The sequence below is a fragment of the Spodoptera frugiperda genome, chromosome 22 (genome assembly GCF_023101765.2).
Source record: "Spodoptera frugiperda isolate SF20-4 chromosome 22, AGI-APGP_CSIRO_Sfru_2.0, whole genome shotgun sequence".
NCBI lineage: Eukaryota > Metazoa > Arthropoda > Insecta > Lepidoptera > Noctuidae > Spodoptera > Spodoptera frugiperda.
This window is the reverse complement of record NC_064233.1, coordinates 7,671,033-7,686,899: the sequence shown is the minus strand read 5'-3', so window position 1 is coordinate 7,686,899 and position 15,867 is coordinate 7,671,033. Positions and strand designations below refer to the sequence as shown.

The 15,867-nt window shown below is 38.5% G+C and overlaps 1 protein-coding gene across 1 annotated transcript; it reads left to right on the top strand.

The window, feature by feature from the left end:
- The first annotated feature begins 1,889 nt into the window (after positions 1-1,889).
- On the top strand, positions 1,890-13,685 carry LOC118280003 (uncharacterized). The gene is made up of 11 exons (XM_050702471.1): positions 1,890-2,441; positions 3,600-4,706; positions 5,184-5,366; positions 5,821-5,892; positions 6,354-6,452; positions 7,502-7,594; positions 8,589-8,687; positions 9,524-9,672; positions 10,513-10,618; positions 10,907-10,975; positions 12,995-13,685. Exons 2-11 carry the CDS (start codon positions 3,624-3,626, stop codon positions 13,058-13,060), a joined length of 2,019 nt encoding a protein of 672 aa, XP_050558428.1. The 5' UTR covers positions 1,890-2,441; positions 3,600-3,623; the 3' UTR covers positions 13,061-13,685.
- Positions 13,686-15,867: the final 2,182 nt, after the last annotated feature.

Here is a 15,867-nt window from a genome sequence, read left to right as displayed (position 1 = left end):
TAAGTTTTTCTTCAACACTCTCAAATGTTCCAAGTAGGCTCTAAGGCTACTGTTCATTGCCTTCATAGAGTCTATTTCTTGAGCTAACTCTATGTTCTGTTTCTGAAAAAAAAAAAAATATGATTACAAAAAATGTTACACAATAATTTATTATATTTTTTCATGGATTTGGCAGCTTAAAAATGAAATAAGTCACTGTATTCTCATTTATTACTTTAAATAAAAATAAAATCAAATGATTATGCCCTGTGTTCAAAACATGTAACAAGTTTTGCATTGCGGTATGTTTCTTTTATAAAAACACATGCTATAATAGTATAAGTAACTTTAAATTTGACTTTAATTAGTCGTTAAGCACTAGTTCTGAGCTTATAGATTACTCAAAACAGGGGTACAAATGAAATATTACTGATTTAAGGTTGAAAAAGTTGTAAAAAGTAGTAAGTATCAAAATAACTTTACCTCTCGTTTTGAAGACGTTACGGAAGCACTTGACATTGTAATGGTAAATAAAATTAATAAACAGTTGCTTAATTAGTGTTTAATATTATCACTAGCCACAAAACTTTGTTCGTAAACAAAACTTAAATCAAATCATAACAAAACGAACTTTTGTTGTTGTCATTTCATCATTTGGCGGTTGGGTTGGCGATTGCTGTAGTGTTGCCATCTCTAAATTCAAAGCTACCCATACAAAACAAAAAAATATATTTTAACGTTTATATTTTTCAGATTTATTTCATTATATATTTATGGAAATTATCGATTAATTAAAAAATATATGATTTCAAACTCTTAAGTATTGATAGCACTGCTACGTTTTATTTTATGTCAATGATCTAAATAAACTTAGAATTAATGAACAAAATGTATTTATGAAGATACGATTCTGACGTGCATTAATTGAATGTCTTCCGTTTATTAAAATTAATCATCAACCTTACTTGTTTGTTTTCCCATTATTAATGGAAAATCTTTTTATATGGTATTACTAAAATATGACAATTGCAACGCGTTTTTATTCACGCAGAATTTTTAAATTCCATAATTTTTAACGTTATAAAATAGGAAAGTGTGGAGTGGAGAGTGAATCAATAAATACTATAAAATCTATTTAAAACTATTGAGTTTAAAGTTAAAACTCATATTTAAAGTTAACTCCCTATAAATAAATTACGTATTATAATAAATACTAATAATTTATTACAACACAAATATTTAATAATTTTCGCATTCCATATTATGATAAAAAGAAGCCTAAATGTTATTCTAGATCATAATCTATCCCTATTCTAAATTTCATCCCGATTCCTTCAGTAGTTTTTGCATGAAAGAGTAACAAAAGTCCATACTCACAAACTTTCACATTTATAATATTAATAGTAGGATTTCTAATTTGATCATCCTTGGAAAGGTTCCCATATTCTACTTAGGATAACTTTACGCCTTCTAATTCTCGAAGGGAATGCAGAGGTGTGATAGAAGAGATACACGTATAAAAATAATGTACCATACAATAACACCCACTTTTTACCAGTTATTTTATAAGCAAATGGATAATAGTTGAAGAGGATGTTGCAATCTACGGCTAAAACGAAAATAATTTTAACGAAGATTTTAAATAGTATTTAATTTTGTATCTTTATAACGTTTTATTGTAGGTATTCCAAGCCTATGCTAAGAATGCATTATTAGGGTATCGGAATGAACAAATTATTCGAATTTTATAGTTAAATTTAATAATGAATCTAAATGCAGCGAACATAAACTAATTTTATTCCAAAGATACATAAGTATTATTCTATGTTCTACCGTATCAGCTGTGGTATCGACTTTTCAGAGCAGTTGCAAAACGCATGCGCGCAGCGCCACGGCGCCATCTGCAGAAAAACGTCGTAGTTAAAAAAAGAAACGCCGCCATTTTGACATTTGTTTGGCTTTTGTGTTCTACAATTAAAGTTATCATGTAATTACTCGTTACGTGTTATTATTCAATATATTTCCGCGATTGAACTATTTCATTGGTAATTTGAGTGAATAAAATCCAACGCATCAGTGGGAATCGCATGCGTCAAGCAGCGAAAAAATCGATAATGTACCAGTGCCGCTTTTTTACTTTCGCATTGCAAATGTTCATGTTATATTAATAGTTTATTCATTATAGTTGTTTTAAATAGCGCTTATATTCATCATGAAGCTTTTTAATTGTGTTCTAATTAGAAACTGATAGTGAAAAGTGGTGAAAAGTGTAGTTGGAAAAAGGCGCGAAGTGTACCGCGCCGATTGACCACGGAAGTAAAAAAAAATTAAATAAATTAAAACAAAGGGACTCTTCCAGTGGGCTATGTCTATCCACACGAGCTGGTGTTTTAATTAATTTTCTGCTAATGCTTTACGTACGGGATATGGAGTAAATTAAACTTTCTAAAAATTAAGTTCATGTAAGTATAGTACATTTCTGAACAACCTATTTTTGTGTCACATTTTGCCTTGGTCCTATGGTTAAAATGACGATTACGTGCCACAAGACTGCAACACCTGTAAAAATAATGTCTGCCCAAATATTTTTATCCATGTCAATGACACAGATAAGAATGTCAATGTTATTTTGACAGAAAAATGTAAACAAATCATTTGTTGACATTTTTTGCAATATTTACAGTAGTTTTTTAATTTTACTTGTACACGAACCAAGGAGGTTTTGAAAGGAACTTCATTATTGGGGGCTTAGAACTTAGTACAATATTATCTAAATTAAATTAGCTGTAAACATAATTATTTTAGGTACTTTAATTACATACTCAAAATGTAATTAGGTATGTACACTTATTTTTGACCAAAACCTTTAAAGTACCTAGATCAAGTATTGACTTATACTTTAAAAAAACTAATAAGCCCAAGAACTCTTTACTTAGAAAATGCTACCTCTAGCATAGCTATATTAGCTATACTATTAGATCCAATTGGTCATTTAATTATGGAATAATTACTTAATTTAGTTGAACATAATATCAAGAACAATACATGTGCTTTTAAGGGACATAAGGCCCTAACAGGGTCCATAGTTAGAACATATTATTGTATATAAAATTGACCATACTGTACACAATGGATGCATTAAAGTAAATTGATTCAATTTTTCATTTCATTACAGTTTGCAGAGCAAATTGTGTGATAAATATGTATTAGAAAGTTCATCATAGCATTAGATTATTCTAATTATAGCATTTACCTCTTGTCTGTTGGTATACGAGATACAATAGAAAGCACATTGCGTCTCATGTAGATCTTCTATCAAACAGCAGGTTAAATGTCTATAGCATTTATGGCCTTTTAGAAAATTTCAACAGTTTTAGATATTTCATTTAGACACAAAGCCAAAGATCATTTAGTTTTTTTTTAATAAGTCGGTATATTTTACTCTAAAATGCACCTAGTTACAGCTAGTCAGCAGTACAAATTGCTAGGAAAAAGAATCTAATTGTTAGAAATGCAGAAATCACTTCAGTACTATCACTTATTCATTCCTCTCTAGAAGTCACCTATGCATATACTAGAAGTACCCAAACATCTCGCTTGACTGTCAGTTTCTTCCCTAGGTTCAGTCCCCCTCGAATCTTGCGATGCGGTTAAGAAGTAGGAAGAGGGAGCGGCCGCTCTCAGGTAAACGGAGTACAAAGGTAACAAGCCTCAAGAAGTCAGTCAAGCCTGTCGCCAAGCCACCCAACGCTTGGAAGGCCATCCTCAAGCGTGAAGTGAAAAATGTGGTGTCTGAGACACCGCAACTCTGCATCACTAGGTCTCAGAAACTAAAAACTCGTCCCGTCAGAATCAAGTTGAACATGGAGAAACCATCGGAGACTATGCACAAGAAGGCTAAGCACAAAGATGATAACCGCACAAAGAAACCAATCTTTCAGACTGTTGTACGGAGCTCTACTAAAGATCCGGTGTCCTCATCCACTGCGGTGAAAGTAAAGCCGCAGAATGATAAGATCACTACTACGTCAAAGACCAAAGAGGTCCGTACAACGAAGAGTGTGCAGTTGAGACACAGCTCGTTGAACCGAGAGCTTAAAAAGACTGAGACAATATCTTCAGCAATGAGTTCTCCTCGCAAGACTAGACGTATGGATAAGACGGACAAGTCAGCTTCATTGAACAGCTCTCCAATTAGAAAGGTCCGTCAAATTGGTCTGATTACGCCTAAAGTGACAAAGTCCTCGGTGAGTTCTACGAATGAGAGTCCGAAGAAGAGGACTAAGAAGGTGCCCGTAGTGCCAGAGTCTAACTGCTATTCTGAAGATAACGATGTGACCATGTACGAGGCTCACACAACTACTTTTGTGGACTTTCCGACACAGAAATCCGAGGAGTCTGATTCGGATGGGCACGTAGAATCATCAGAGTTATGTCTTCCAAATGATTGTTTGAATGATTTCATGGCTATAACGGACTGTGCTAGCTTGATCAACGAGGAGTTGCCGGCTACGGAGGAGGATATAAACTTCCTCGCGGATAAAGCGGCCAGGGTGATGACCACGGAGAAGGCTGAGGAGAGGACGTCGCGGAGTAACTCGGTGGACAAGCGAGTGATGAAGCGCAGGAAGTCCAGCAACGACCTGGAGATGTACCAGCCCACGTCCACTACTGACGATCTGGATACTTGTGCCGATTTCCTCACGAATGGGGATAAATATGTGCAGGTGAGATTATTTTAACATTATGGTGATTATAACATATTTTGTTATGTTATCACGCCATTTGTTTTATAAAGGGTTGCTTAACACTTGAAACGCCACGGGAGTCACCGGTGACCGACGTTAGCGGAGGATTTGCCTTCAACCGTTTTCTATTGGCAGTCAAAGACTTAAAATACACCCACTTTTCTCCATTTGTGTTATAGGTCTCAAGTAAGGGGGGAGCCTATTGCCATATGGGCACAATGCCTTACTCCGTGTTACTACTGAGATAACTATTCGAAAATCCGAAAAAAGTCCAGTAATATTGTGCCCGACCGAGGAATCTGAACCCGAAACCCCTATTTACTCAAAATTTCTAAAATAAAAATCCCTACAAACCTTGTCCCTCCTCCAAAAAACCAACCAGAAACCCCCTTTTCAATAATCAGGCTACACCTAACAATATAAAAATAACTAACTCTCTCCATCTCTCTCGCACAGCCGGACTTCGTGACGATGCTAGAGCAGGACGGCTACGTCCGGGACTCGGAGTGCGAGATATCCTCTACGTGCGACACCCAGGGCACCGCCATAGAGAGCCTCGAGGCCCTGTCTGCGCGGAGCCCTAGCTCTGGGTTCCTCGCGGAGATCAGTCAGAGCTTGGCTGCGGAGGCTGCTGGATGGGTATGTGTGATGGTCTATGTTTTAGTATCTTTTGTGAAGTTTTGTGTAATCAATGTTATTAAAATATTTGCTTTTGAGGATGTTGGACGAAAACATAAAAGCTCAATAGTTATGGTCATAAATAAGAAACACCGATAGTTTATTTTGTATCATTTTTGCGGAACCATGGTATCTAGACCAGGTAAGCGTCCACAGGCACGCATCGTACGCATCGCACGCATCGTACGCATTCCGTATGACGTCATCAGTACGCATCGCATGTAGGCATTGCCGATGATGCGGTCCGTACGATGCGGATCAGTGGACGTAGTTGTATGAGTTTCTATACAAGACAAACTAAAATTCATTGCGTGCGATGCATACGATGCGTGCGTTGCGGGCTTGTGGAAGCGTACCTTTAGTAGTTTTTTTTTTTAGATTAATCCGTTAAATAAATATGTATTTGTGTGTACAGAACGGAGCGGACATCTCGGCGGACGATCCCGCGCTTGCCTGCCACGACGAGCATTCACCGACAGACATAGAGGTCAGTCTCTCTGGTATCACACCACATCACATACATACATACTTTCTTACTTATACATAGGATGCATGTAAATGGTTGCCTGAGTAGAAAGGCATAGTTTTAAAAAGTTCAAGTTTTTACCCTTTTTTCATCATCCAATGTCTTCTCCCGCCTTGGCCGAGAGGGGTGTCAGACTTACTAAAAACCACCCCGTTCCTACTCCTGCTCTTTGAGCCGGAGCCCCGGCAACCCGTCAGGTCTTCCGCGGCTTTGTAACAAGCATCAGGTTACTGGACTCCATCTGTGGTGGTCTCTAAAGCTCTGTGACTCAGTAAGAGTCTGGCACTCCCTCTCCCCTCGTCCAAGACGGGAGAGAAGTCATTGGATGATTTTCTCCCCTCATAAAAAATGGAAGAATAGCGCCTACCCCTACCAGGATCATTTATGTATAGTTTGTATAAATAATTGCAATGTTGTTGTAGGAGGAAGCTGGCGACGTGATATCGTCGTGCAGCAACCGCGTGGATTGCGAGCAGATGTCCACCTGGGACGCCTTCGATCCCTACCTCTTTATCAAACAGGTGAGTCCAATTCAAAGATTTCATTTTGGGCTGGCTAGAATGATACCACGACTGAACAGAAATACGGTTTGAAATAACGCATACATATTATAGTTGCTAAGTCATATGAACGATGGAACTATAAAAAAACGGCGTGAAATAGTTAGCAATGATCTCGCAAGTACACTTGAACTCATCACAAAAGTCATATACCATATGGGGAATCCTCAACCTTTTCTTGATCATGGACCATTTTTTTAATGGTATAAGCCGTTAAACGAGCAGACGGATCACCTGATGGTAAGCAATCACCGCCGCCCATGGACACTCGAAACATCAGAGGCGTTACAAGTGTGTTGTCGGCCTTTTGGGAATGGAAATCGGAGATTGGGAAGACTGGGGTAATTGGGCCTTTGGTAACCTCACCTACACAACTCAAGCAATATTTACAAAAAACAATAGTTTTTTCATTAGTATTATAATCATACAAGCCATAAGCTTTGTTGCTACCGAGAAAGTAGTATGTAAAAATTATCTTTGATGTATTTATAAAAGTGTTCTCTCCAACGTATTGATTTTGGATAAAATTAATTAACGAACCACTGAACTGTGATTTGGGATTACATTTGAAAGGTTTCAAGCGAGATAGTGAAGTGTGTTTGTGTGACTCACGCGATATAGGAGGCCCAATTACCCCCGAACTCTCGATTCTCTCTCGATTTCCCCAACAACCCTTAATTTTTTTTTATAACGTCTCGCCTTTTATCCCCTGAAATTAACGGCGTGTCCCATAAAAAACAAAACCTATTTTGATGCGGTTTTCAGCATAGTATTTAATATTATTATTTACGAGAAGAGAGAAAATTGAACGAGTTATGTGTGAATGTTTCAAATAAATACTATGTAATTATTTATTAGTAAAAAAACATGCATAGCTTAAGCCTACACTACATTATACAGTTATAGTGACATAAAATACTTCACATTTAATAATTACCTATTTAAAAAAATAGTACAATAAATTTAATTAACGTTTCGTCTGTTTCTAATTAAATTTGTGTTGTGTATAGTTACCGCCACTGGAGACGGTCGCGACGGGCGCGTTGCGGGCGCGGTACCCCGCCCTGCCGCTGAAGACTAGGACCAGCCCCGATTTCAGTCTTGTAAGTATATTTCTGACATATGCCTGAATACTCAAACGCTACTCAATTTTAAGACACTCTCAAATGTAGTTCTGTCACTATCAATTCTTTATAAAATGACAGAGATAGCACGATATTTAAGTACAACTTAAAATTGAGCAGCGTTTGAGTATTCGGGCGATAAATACCTAATAGAACATGTAGCCGCTGTAAGGTTGCCACATGGCCGGAATTTTCGGGATTGTCTCGAAATGTTGTGTGCTGTCCCGTGTCCAGTAATTTTACTTTCCTGTCCCGGAATTAAAAAAATACTAGTTTTTTTCACAAACAATCGATATTGCGGCTGCAAAAGTCAAACTAAACGTTGTAATGTGCTCGCAAGTCGCTCTGCGTGAGTTGAGAGGCGGAAAGAGTAAGTTCTAGGTACCTATTTAATTCCCACTTTTACACAGATTCCGTTCGTATCCCTAGAAATGTCTCGACAAGCAGCACAATGTACCGGGGCTCCGGCTCGACAAGCAGGAGTAGGAACGGGGTGGTTTTTAGTCAGTAAGAGTCTGACACTCCCTCTCCACTGAAAAAAAGGCCTAGAAATGTCCAGGAAATGTTTAGTCTGGATCTGGCAACCCTAAGCTGCTAGTAGAAGCTAGTTTTAAAGAAACGATGTAACTAACAAGAACATTACTGTCTGTGGCGACAACTATACACCTTTAGGAAACAGAGAGTAAAGTTCCCTAAGAAAAGGAGGATCCTCCGACCAGGCGAGATGATCGTGCCTGGCGGGCTTTCTGCCCAACTGTTGTTCGTTGGGATTTTCTATCCGTCTTAATTCGCATGTAAACTTCGTATGTGCGATGCAGGATATTTGTGACGTCATCCGTTGATTTGCTCGTCGATAGTCTATGTGTGACTTCTGTCATCTGTCATTGTCGCCACACACCACAAAACCTCCCTCTAAAACAAGTACGTGCGAGTAGAACACGTTCTGATGCTGCCCTGGTCTGGTCTCCCGCAGGTGCTGGACCTGGACGAGACGCTGGTGCACTGCTCGCTGCAGGAGCTGCCCGACGCCAGCTTCAACTTCCCCGTGCTCTTCCAGGACTGCCGATATACTGTGAGTTATACTTATTTTGATATTTCTAATTCACGGTGTAAATAAACTGATATTCGTTTTATTTAAATTTGTTTATTGCATAGAATATGGTAGGTACATACAGTTCATACAAGCATATTGTCTCTATTAGTCTGAAACATTTTCTCTATTAGTCAAATATTAAACATTTGGCCGATACACAGCATACAATAATTTACAATTTATGGTTTTCGTTGTAATATTAAGTTGTATTATGCTTATGTGAATGAGTACTACTTGAGTAGTAGTTTCATTTTAATCATATTAGTGATCTCCATATTGTATATCTGTGCTTCTCTGTAATTTAATGTCTTTTACATTCCCACTTTTGAAAAAACTCACCACTTTATATTTCTTTTATCTATTCGACATCAAGAGTAAACCAAAACACAATCTATAAGATTAGTCTTATAAGAAAAAACAAATGTTTTTCGCGGAGTTATGTCGCGCGTGTCGCGGCTGTACGAGGTGATCCTTTTGGTAAAGATTGCACAAAACTGATTGATTGGTTTCATAAACTGTAAACTGTTGTTTATGCTGTCTTTTCAATTTCCGGGTGGTTTTTTTTTAAATACTGATAGGCTCAGGTTTGATCACAATCTCACCTGATGGAAAGCGATGATGTGGTCGAAGATGAAGGCTTCAATTCACTCTAGCCTTAAAGATCCAAAGTTATTTATCAGGAAACACAACCCCAGCAAGGCATTCCACTCCTTAGTTGTACGTTGTGTGTTTGCTATCGTGCAAACTGTTATATCAGATTTCTCTATAATACATTAGGAATACATATATAGTAAGTAACACGGAACCCCCCCCAGGTATTCGTCCGCACCCGTCCCCACTTCGCGGAGTTCCTGTCGCGCGTGTCGCGGCTGTACGAGGTGATCCTGTTCACGGCCAGCAAGCGCGTCTACGCCGACCGACTGCTCAACCTGCTCGACCCCGCGCGACGCTGGATCAAATACAGGTACACAACAACTTGATTTATGAGAAACGGTGACAAACTTTAATTGATTTTGTCTGGACTTTAAAACAGACTATGACTCTGAGTTTGTTTCGGCATTTCTTCACAGAGTAGTCTTATAGGAAATCACAATTTCATCTAGTTATTTAAGAGATTGACGTGTCAAAAGTGTTATTCCTTAACTATTTGCAAAATACATATCATTTGATCAGCTTTAAAAACGTGCTGACGGATCTTCTGATGATAAGTAATCAGCGTTGCTCCTGTCACTAGTAACACTATGAAACAAATATAAAGAGGAGACGATGACTGCACGGTTGGTGTGGCGGCTGGGCACCGGATACCGGGTTCGATTCCCGCACGGAGCAACTCTTAGTGTGATCCATAAATCGTTGTTTCGGATCTGGGTGTCATGTGTAGGGGAACTTTGTAACACCCACGACACAGGAGAAAATCGCTAAAGTGGAGCAATGTTTGCTTAAAAAAAATGTATATGGCCGCCTAAAAAAAACAAATGTCTGCATTTTGAATCTTGGATCTAGTAACCTAAATATAAATTGTATGCTGCTGTCTGTGCTTGCATCATACTTCATTTTTATAACTATCGTCTACACGCTGACGTAACTGCTTTCTGACATTAAATTGATCCTTTTTTTTTTAAAGTTTTTGTTACTGTAAAGTAATCCACAGACCTAAAGAAAGAAAGAAATAAATAAATAACAGAATTTCCCATTAACATAATGCGTACACTTTACGGGGAGCGCGACGTTACAAACCACACCCCTCTCTATGTTAGGACATCTAGCGGTCCCATACTACAATTGTTACATATTTTGTCCGCAGACTATTCCGCGAGCACTGCCTGCTGGTGAACGGCAACTACGTGAAGGACCTCTCCATCCTCGGCCGCGACCTGCGCAAGACTGTCATCGTCGACAACAGCCCACAGGTACGTACATTAACAATAATTATTATTTAATGAACTTCACATTTATGGTCTTATACTATTTCACAATTTGTTTGATCATTAAGAGTATCGTTAGTCCTCAAACTATGATAATCCTGTATCTTGGGGACTTTACATACACTCATATATACAGCTTTATACAACAGAGAGTAAAGTTTCCTTAGAAAAGGAGGATCCTCCGACCAGGCGAGGCTCATCGTGCCTTGGGCATTCGCTTTTGTACGAAACACCACTTGATATAACATATATTTACTGATATATTGGCTGTAGTACTGGTTCGTGGACCGCAGCGACAACGAGCTGCTCAAGCTGCTGCCCTTCCTCGAGCATCTCGCTACTGTACGTACATTACTTGATATATTATATATTTACTGATATATTGGCTGTAGTACTGGTTCGTGGACCGCAGCGACAACGAGCTGCTCAAGCTGCTGCCCTTCCTCGAGCATCTCGCTACTGTACGTACATTACTTGATATATTATATATTTACTGATATATTGGCTGTAGTACTGGCCGCCGCCCGTGGACCGCAGCGACAACGAGCTGCTCAAGCTGCTGCCCTTCCTCGAGCATCTCGCCACTGTACGTACATTACTTGATATATTATATATTTACTGATATATTGGCTGTAGTACTGGTTCGTGGACCGCAGCGACAACGAGCTGCTCAAGCTGCTGCCCTTCCTCGAGCATCTCGCCACTGTACGTATATTGCTTGATATATTATATATTTACTGATATATTGGCTGTAGTACTGGTTCGTGGACCGCAGCGACAACGAGCTGCTCAAGCTGCTGCCCTTCCTCGAGCATCTCGCTACTGTACGTACATTACTTGATATATTATATATTTACTGATATATTGGCTGTAGTACTGGTTCGTGGACCGCAGCGACAACGAGCTGCTCAAGCTGCTGCCCTTCCTCGAGCATCTCGCTACTGTACGTACATTACTTGATATATTATATATTTACTGATATATTGGCTGTAGTACTGGTTCGTGGACCGCAGCGACAACGAGCTGCTCAAGCTGCTGCCCTTCCTCGAGCATCTCGCTACTGTACGTACATTACTTGATATATTATATATTTACTGATATATTGGCTGTAGTACTGGTTCGTGGACCGCAGCGACAACGAGCTGCTCAAGCTGCTGCCCTTCCTCGAGCATCTCGCTACTGTACGTACATTACTTGATATATTATATATTTACTGATATATTGGCTGTAGTACTGGTTCGTGGACCGCAGCGACAACGAGCTGCTCAAGCTGCTGCCCTTCCTCGAGCATCTCGCTACTGTACGTACATTACTTGATATATTATATATTTACTGATATATTGGCTGTAGTACTGGTTCGTGGACCGCAGCGACAACGAGCTGCTCAAGCTGCTGCCCTTCCTCGAGCATCTCGCTACTGTACGTACATTACTTGATATATTATATATTTACTGATATATTGGCTGTAGTACTGGTTCGTGGACCGCAGCGACAACGAGCTGCTCAAGCTGCTGCCCTTCCTCGAGCATCTCGCTACTGTACGTACATTACTTGATATATTATATATTTTCTGATATATTGGCTGTAGTACTGTGTTGGCGCGGTGGCTGGGTCTGGCTGCCGCGCAACGTGTACCAGATTCGATTCCCGCACAGAGCAACTCTGTATGTGATCCTCAAATTATTGTTCCGGGTCTGGGTGTCATGTGTATGTGAACTTGTATGTTTGTAAACGCATCCACGACACAGGAGAACGTTTTAATTAAGTTGTATATCTATTAGAATGTTCCAAATTACAGTGAAACCTCGTTAAGTGAGACCATCAAGGGACCTTCAAATTGGTATCACTTATAGAGGTATTCCACTAACCCAGTGTCTCAGATAACCAGGTATAAATAAACATTTGTCTCATTTACAGAGGGTTCCATTAATGGAGGTGAACATACGGGTTATTTCAGATAAAGAGGTGTAATTCTTAAATAAAACAATGTGTTATGTGCACATTATAAATGAATAAGAATAAGTAAATCAACAAACAAAACGATGTTGTCTTACTTATTGAGGTTTACGCATTAAAATTCACTTGCTGTCTCAGTTATAGAGGTAACTATGATGATAAATCGAAAGAGCGAATCCCAGATAAATAGTTATTTTTCCCATTAATAGAGGTAATTCAGTGCCAATGGGTAGGGACCTCAGTATGAGTTCCATTTGTGGAGGTTTCTCACTTATCCAGGTCCCACTTAACCAAGTTTCACTGTATATTACATACAATAACTTTGAGCTATCATGAATCCCCTATGATTATCCTTTTGGTAAGTTAATATATTTAACATTAATATCTTTCCTTTTTCCCCCGCAGAAAGACGACGTACGCCCCTACATCAGGGACAAATACAAACTGTTCAGCTACCTGCCGCCGGACTAAGCAGCCCCCCCCCACACTGTACACGCATTTAGGAGAATGACACAATAACACGGACATACATACAAACATATTATAAAGGTAGGCTTAACTTTTGTAAGCATTGCGTTTAAAGATCTGTTTTAAATATGTCTGATAAAGTTGCTTTTAACTTAACTGAGGCCTTAGTACGAGTTTGAGCTCGTTCGGCGCTCTGATTGGTTGGTTAATTCGTTCCGGCCAATCAGCACCGAACGCGCTCTCGTTTCGTTTTCGTTAAATGTAAAGTAAACTCGTACTAATGGTACTGTCAGTTAGACTAATAAAAACAAAACCCGGTTTCTGAAAGTACAAAAATCTATCATCTCTAGGGTATGAAAACCGAACTATTAATAATCCGAATAATGCGAAAATCCGCACATTTAAATGTAACGTGTTAAAACATGCATTCCCTAATCAACTACAATTATGCAGTTCAAATATTTAACAGCCGTTTAAGTTGATTTTTGCATTGATCCGCCTTTCACAAACCGAGTGTTAAATCAGACATTTTAAAATAGGTTCACAATGCAATTATTTCAAATGAAAATGTTGTCAATACCTTAAAAGAAGAATCAACCGAAATCAACCTTTTATTACTAGGTAAATAAATATCAAATAGCATATAATATGTTGTCTAAGAACTTGTAAACGATTTTGGTCTTTATGTATCTAGGAATATAGTGTAATGTGTTTTTAAATCATTAAAAAAAGGTAAATTAATTGTAATACTTTATTGGCAATACTCTATTGACTAATCAGAGCGCCAAACGCGCCCTCAGTTTGATCTCGTAACGTCAAATAAACTCGCAGTAAACCCTCTGGTCAATCGTAAGGTTTGTCATTACTGATAGTACTATAGAAAAATATACCTTTATACCCTTTTTTTTAAGGTTTAAAACACATTACCTCCACTTAGGGCTATATTTCACCGAGACATTATGATAGCGCAACTAGTCGCCGCTACCAACAAAATGTATTATACCTCTATAGAGGTGGTGTAGGTGTCCGCTTGGTTGCGTAACCAGACCAGAGTCGCCATGCAAGAGGGACGGAGCTATGTAGGTTGTATAGCTCCATCCCTCTTGCACTGCTCAGTGATCGACCATTCTGACACAATTGTAATAGCAGACTAAGGCCCCAGCTCTGACGGCAGCATAGAATCTACTGGTCTCGCATCCAGGGGCCTTAGTCTGCTATTACAATTGTGTCAGAATGGTCGATCACTGAGCAGTGCAAGAGGAAGGAGCTATGTATGTTGTATAGCTCCGTCCCGTTCGCACTGCTCACTATAGCGCTGTATGGTGTCTCATTCACTTGATACTCTCCCAGTATTGTGTGGTGACTCTGGTGTCTAGTTTGGTAGCTTACGGACACCGTGGTTGCGCTGCCATGGTGTCTCAGTAAAATATAGCCCTCAAACAGTCGGTTATATAACATTCAACTTGAAAATTCCATTCTCCAAAATGTATAATACAGTTTGATTTTTATAAATAGTGATAATCACTTACTATTATTACTAAAATTAACTAAAATTTTGAAAAATTATGTCCTAGGATGAGATATTCTAAAGTACCTATAGTATGTAGCTATAGGTTAAATTATTATTTTTGAAAATTGATCCTAAATTGGCATTCTATTAGAGTTTACTATTAGTTTGTAGTGTTTCTTTTCGTAAGGCTGTTGAAATAACAATTTATTATTACGGAAATTTTGTCTTTTCGAAAATTTTCCACATTATATGACAGTTAGACTAACTTCCAATTACATGGGACTCATAACTGTACCCTTAGTATGAGTTTGCTTTATGTTTAACGACATCGAAACGAGAGCCCGTTCGGCGTTCTGATTGGTTGATTCATTCGAGCCGGCCAATCACAGCGCCGAACGGGTTCTATGATTGGTTGGTTTATTCTATCCGGCCAATCACAGCGCCCTATGCGTTCTCGTTTCGATTACATTTAAATATAAAGTAAACTCGTACTAATGTTAAATTTATTTCAAATAAAATATTGTTATTTCAATATCCTTAATTCTTTCACGCATTTTGATGTGAAAATTTATATATTATATAAGAAAGAATCAAAATGAAATCGGATTGGGTTACAATACTGTGATTCTCGTTTCGTTGTGTTGCGTGTTGTTTTAAAAGAATCGTTCATAAGGTGCCCCCCTACCATCGTTGTGTAGATATAGCCTTCAACATAAGAATATTCTCCTTTTTTAATAATTCAGCAAGGTATTTCTGACTCCTCTGGTGTTGCGGGTGTCCATGGGCGACGCTGATTGCTTACCATCAGAGGGCTTAGTACGACTTGGTTTTACGTTTAAAGTAATTGAAATGAGAGGACGTTTGGCCGCTCTGATTGGCCGGCTCGAAATAAACTTGTACTAGAGGTACTGGTTGGCTCATTCACATATCGGCCAATCAGAACGCTGAATGCGATCTGGTTTTGATTTCGTTAAACGTAAAGCAAACTCGTACTAATGGCACTGGTGATGAAAGTTTATCAATTTTATTTAAAATATTTCTCGTAAACTGTTCAGGTATGCTCGACTAATTTCGTATCACACCGGGGCTGTTGATTTGAAACTAGTTGAGCATTCTCTAACTGTATTAAGTAATTTTTGTCTGGTATTAAAAAACAAGTAAATCATTGAATAATTATAATTTTATTATTAACGCTATGTCTACACAATGATATTTAATATAACAAGTATTCATATACACAAATGTAATCACCAACAATTGGTGTTCGATTCCCGTGTCAAGCAAATGTGTCACTTATCAA

Coding starts and splice junctions, on each gene's coding strand:
- LOC118280003 (XM_050702471.1), top strand. CDS start 3,624: ATGCGGTTAAGAAGTAGGAAGAGGGAGCGGCCGCTCTCAGGTAAACGG. Junction 5,367..5,820: donor CTGCGGAGGCTGCTGGATGG/GTATGTGTGATG, acceptor TTGTGTGTACAG/AACGGAGCGGACATCTCGGC. Junction 8,688..9,523: donor TCCAGGACTGCCGATATACT/GTGAGTTATACT, acceptor AACCCCCCCCAG/GTATTCGTCCGCACCCGTCC.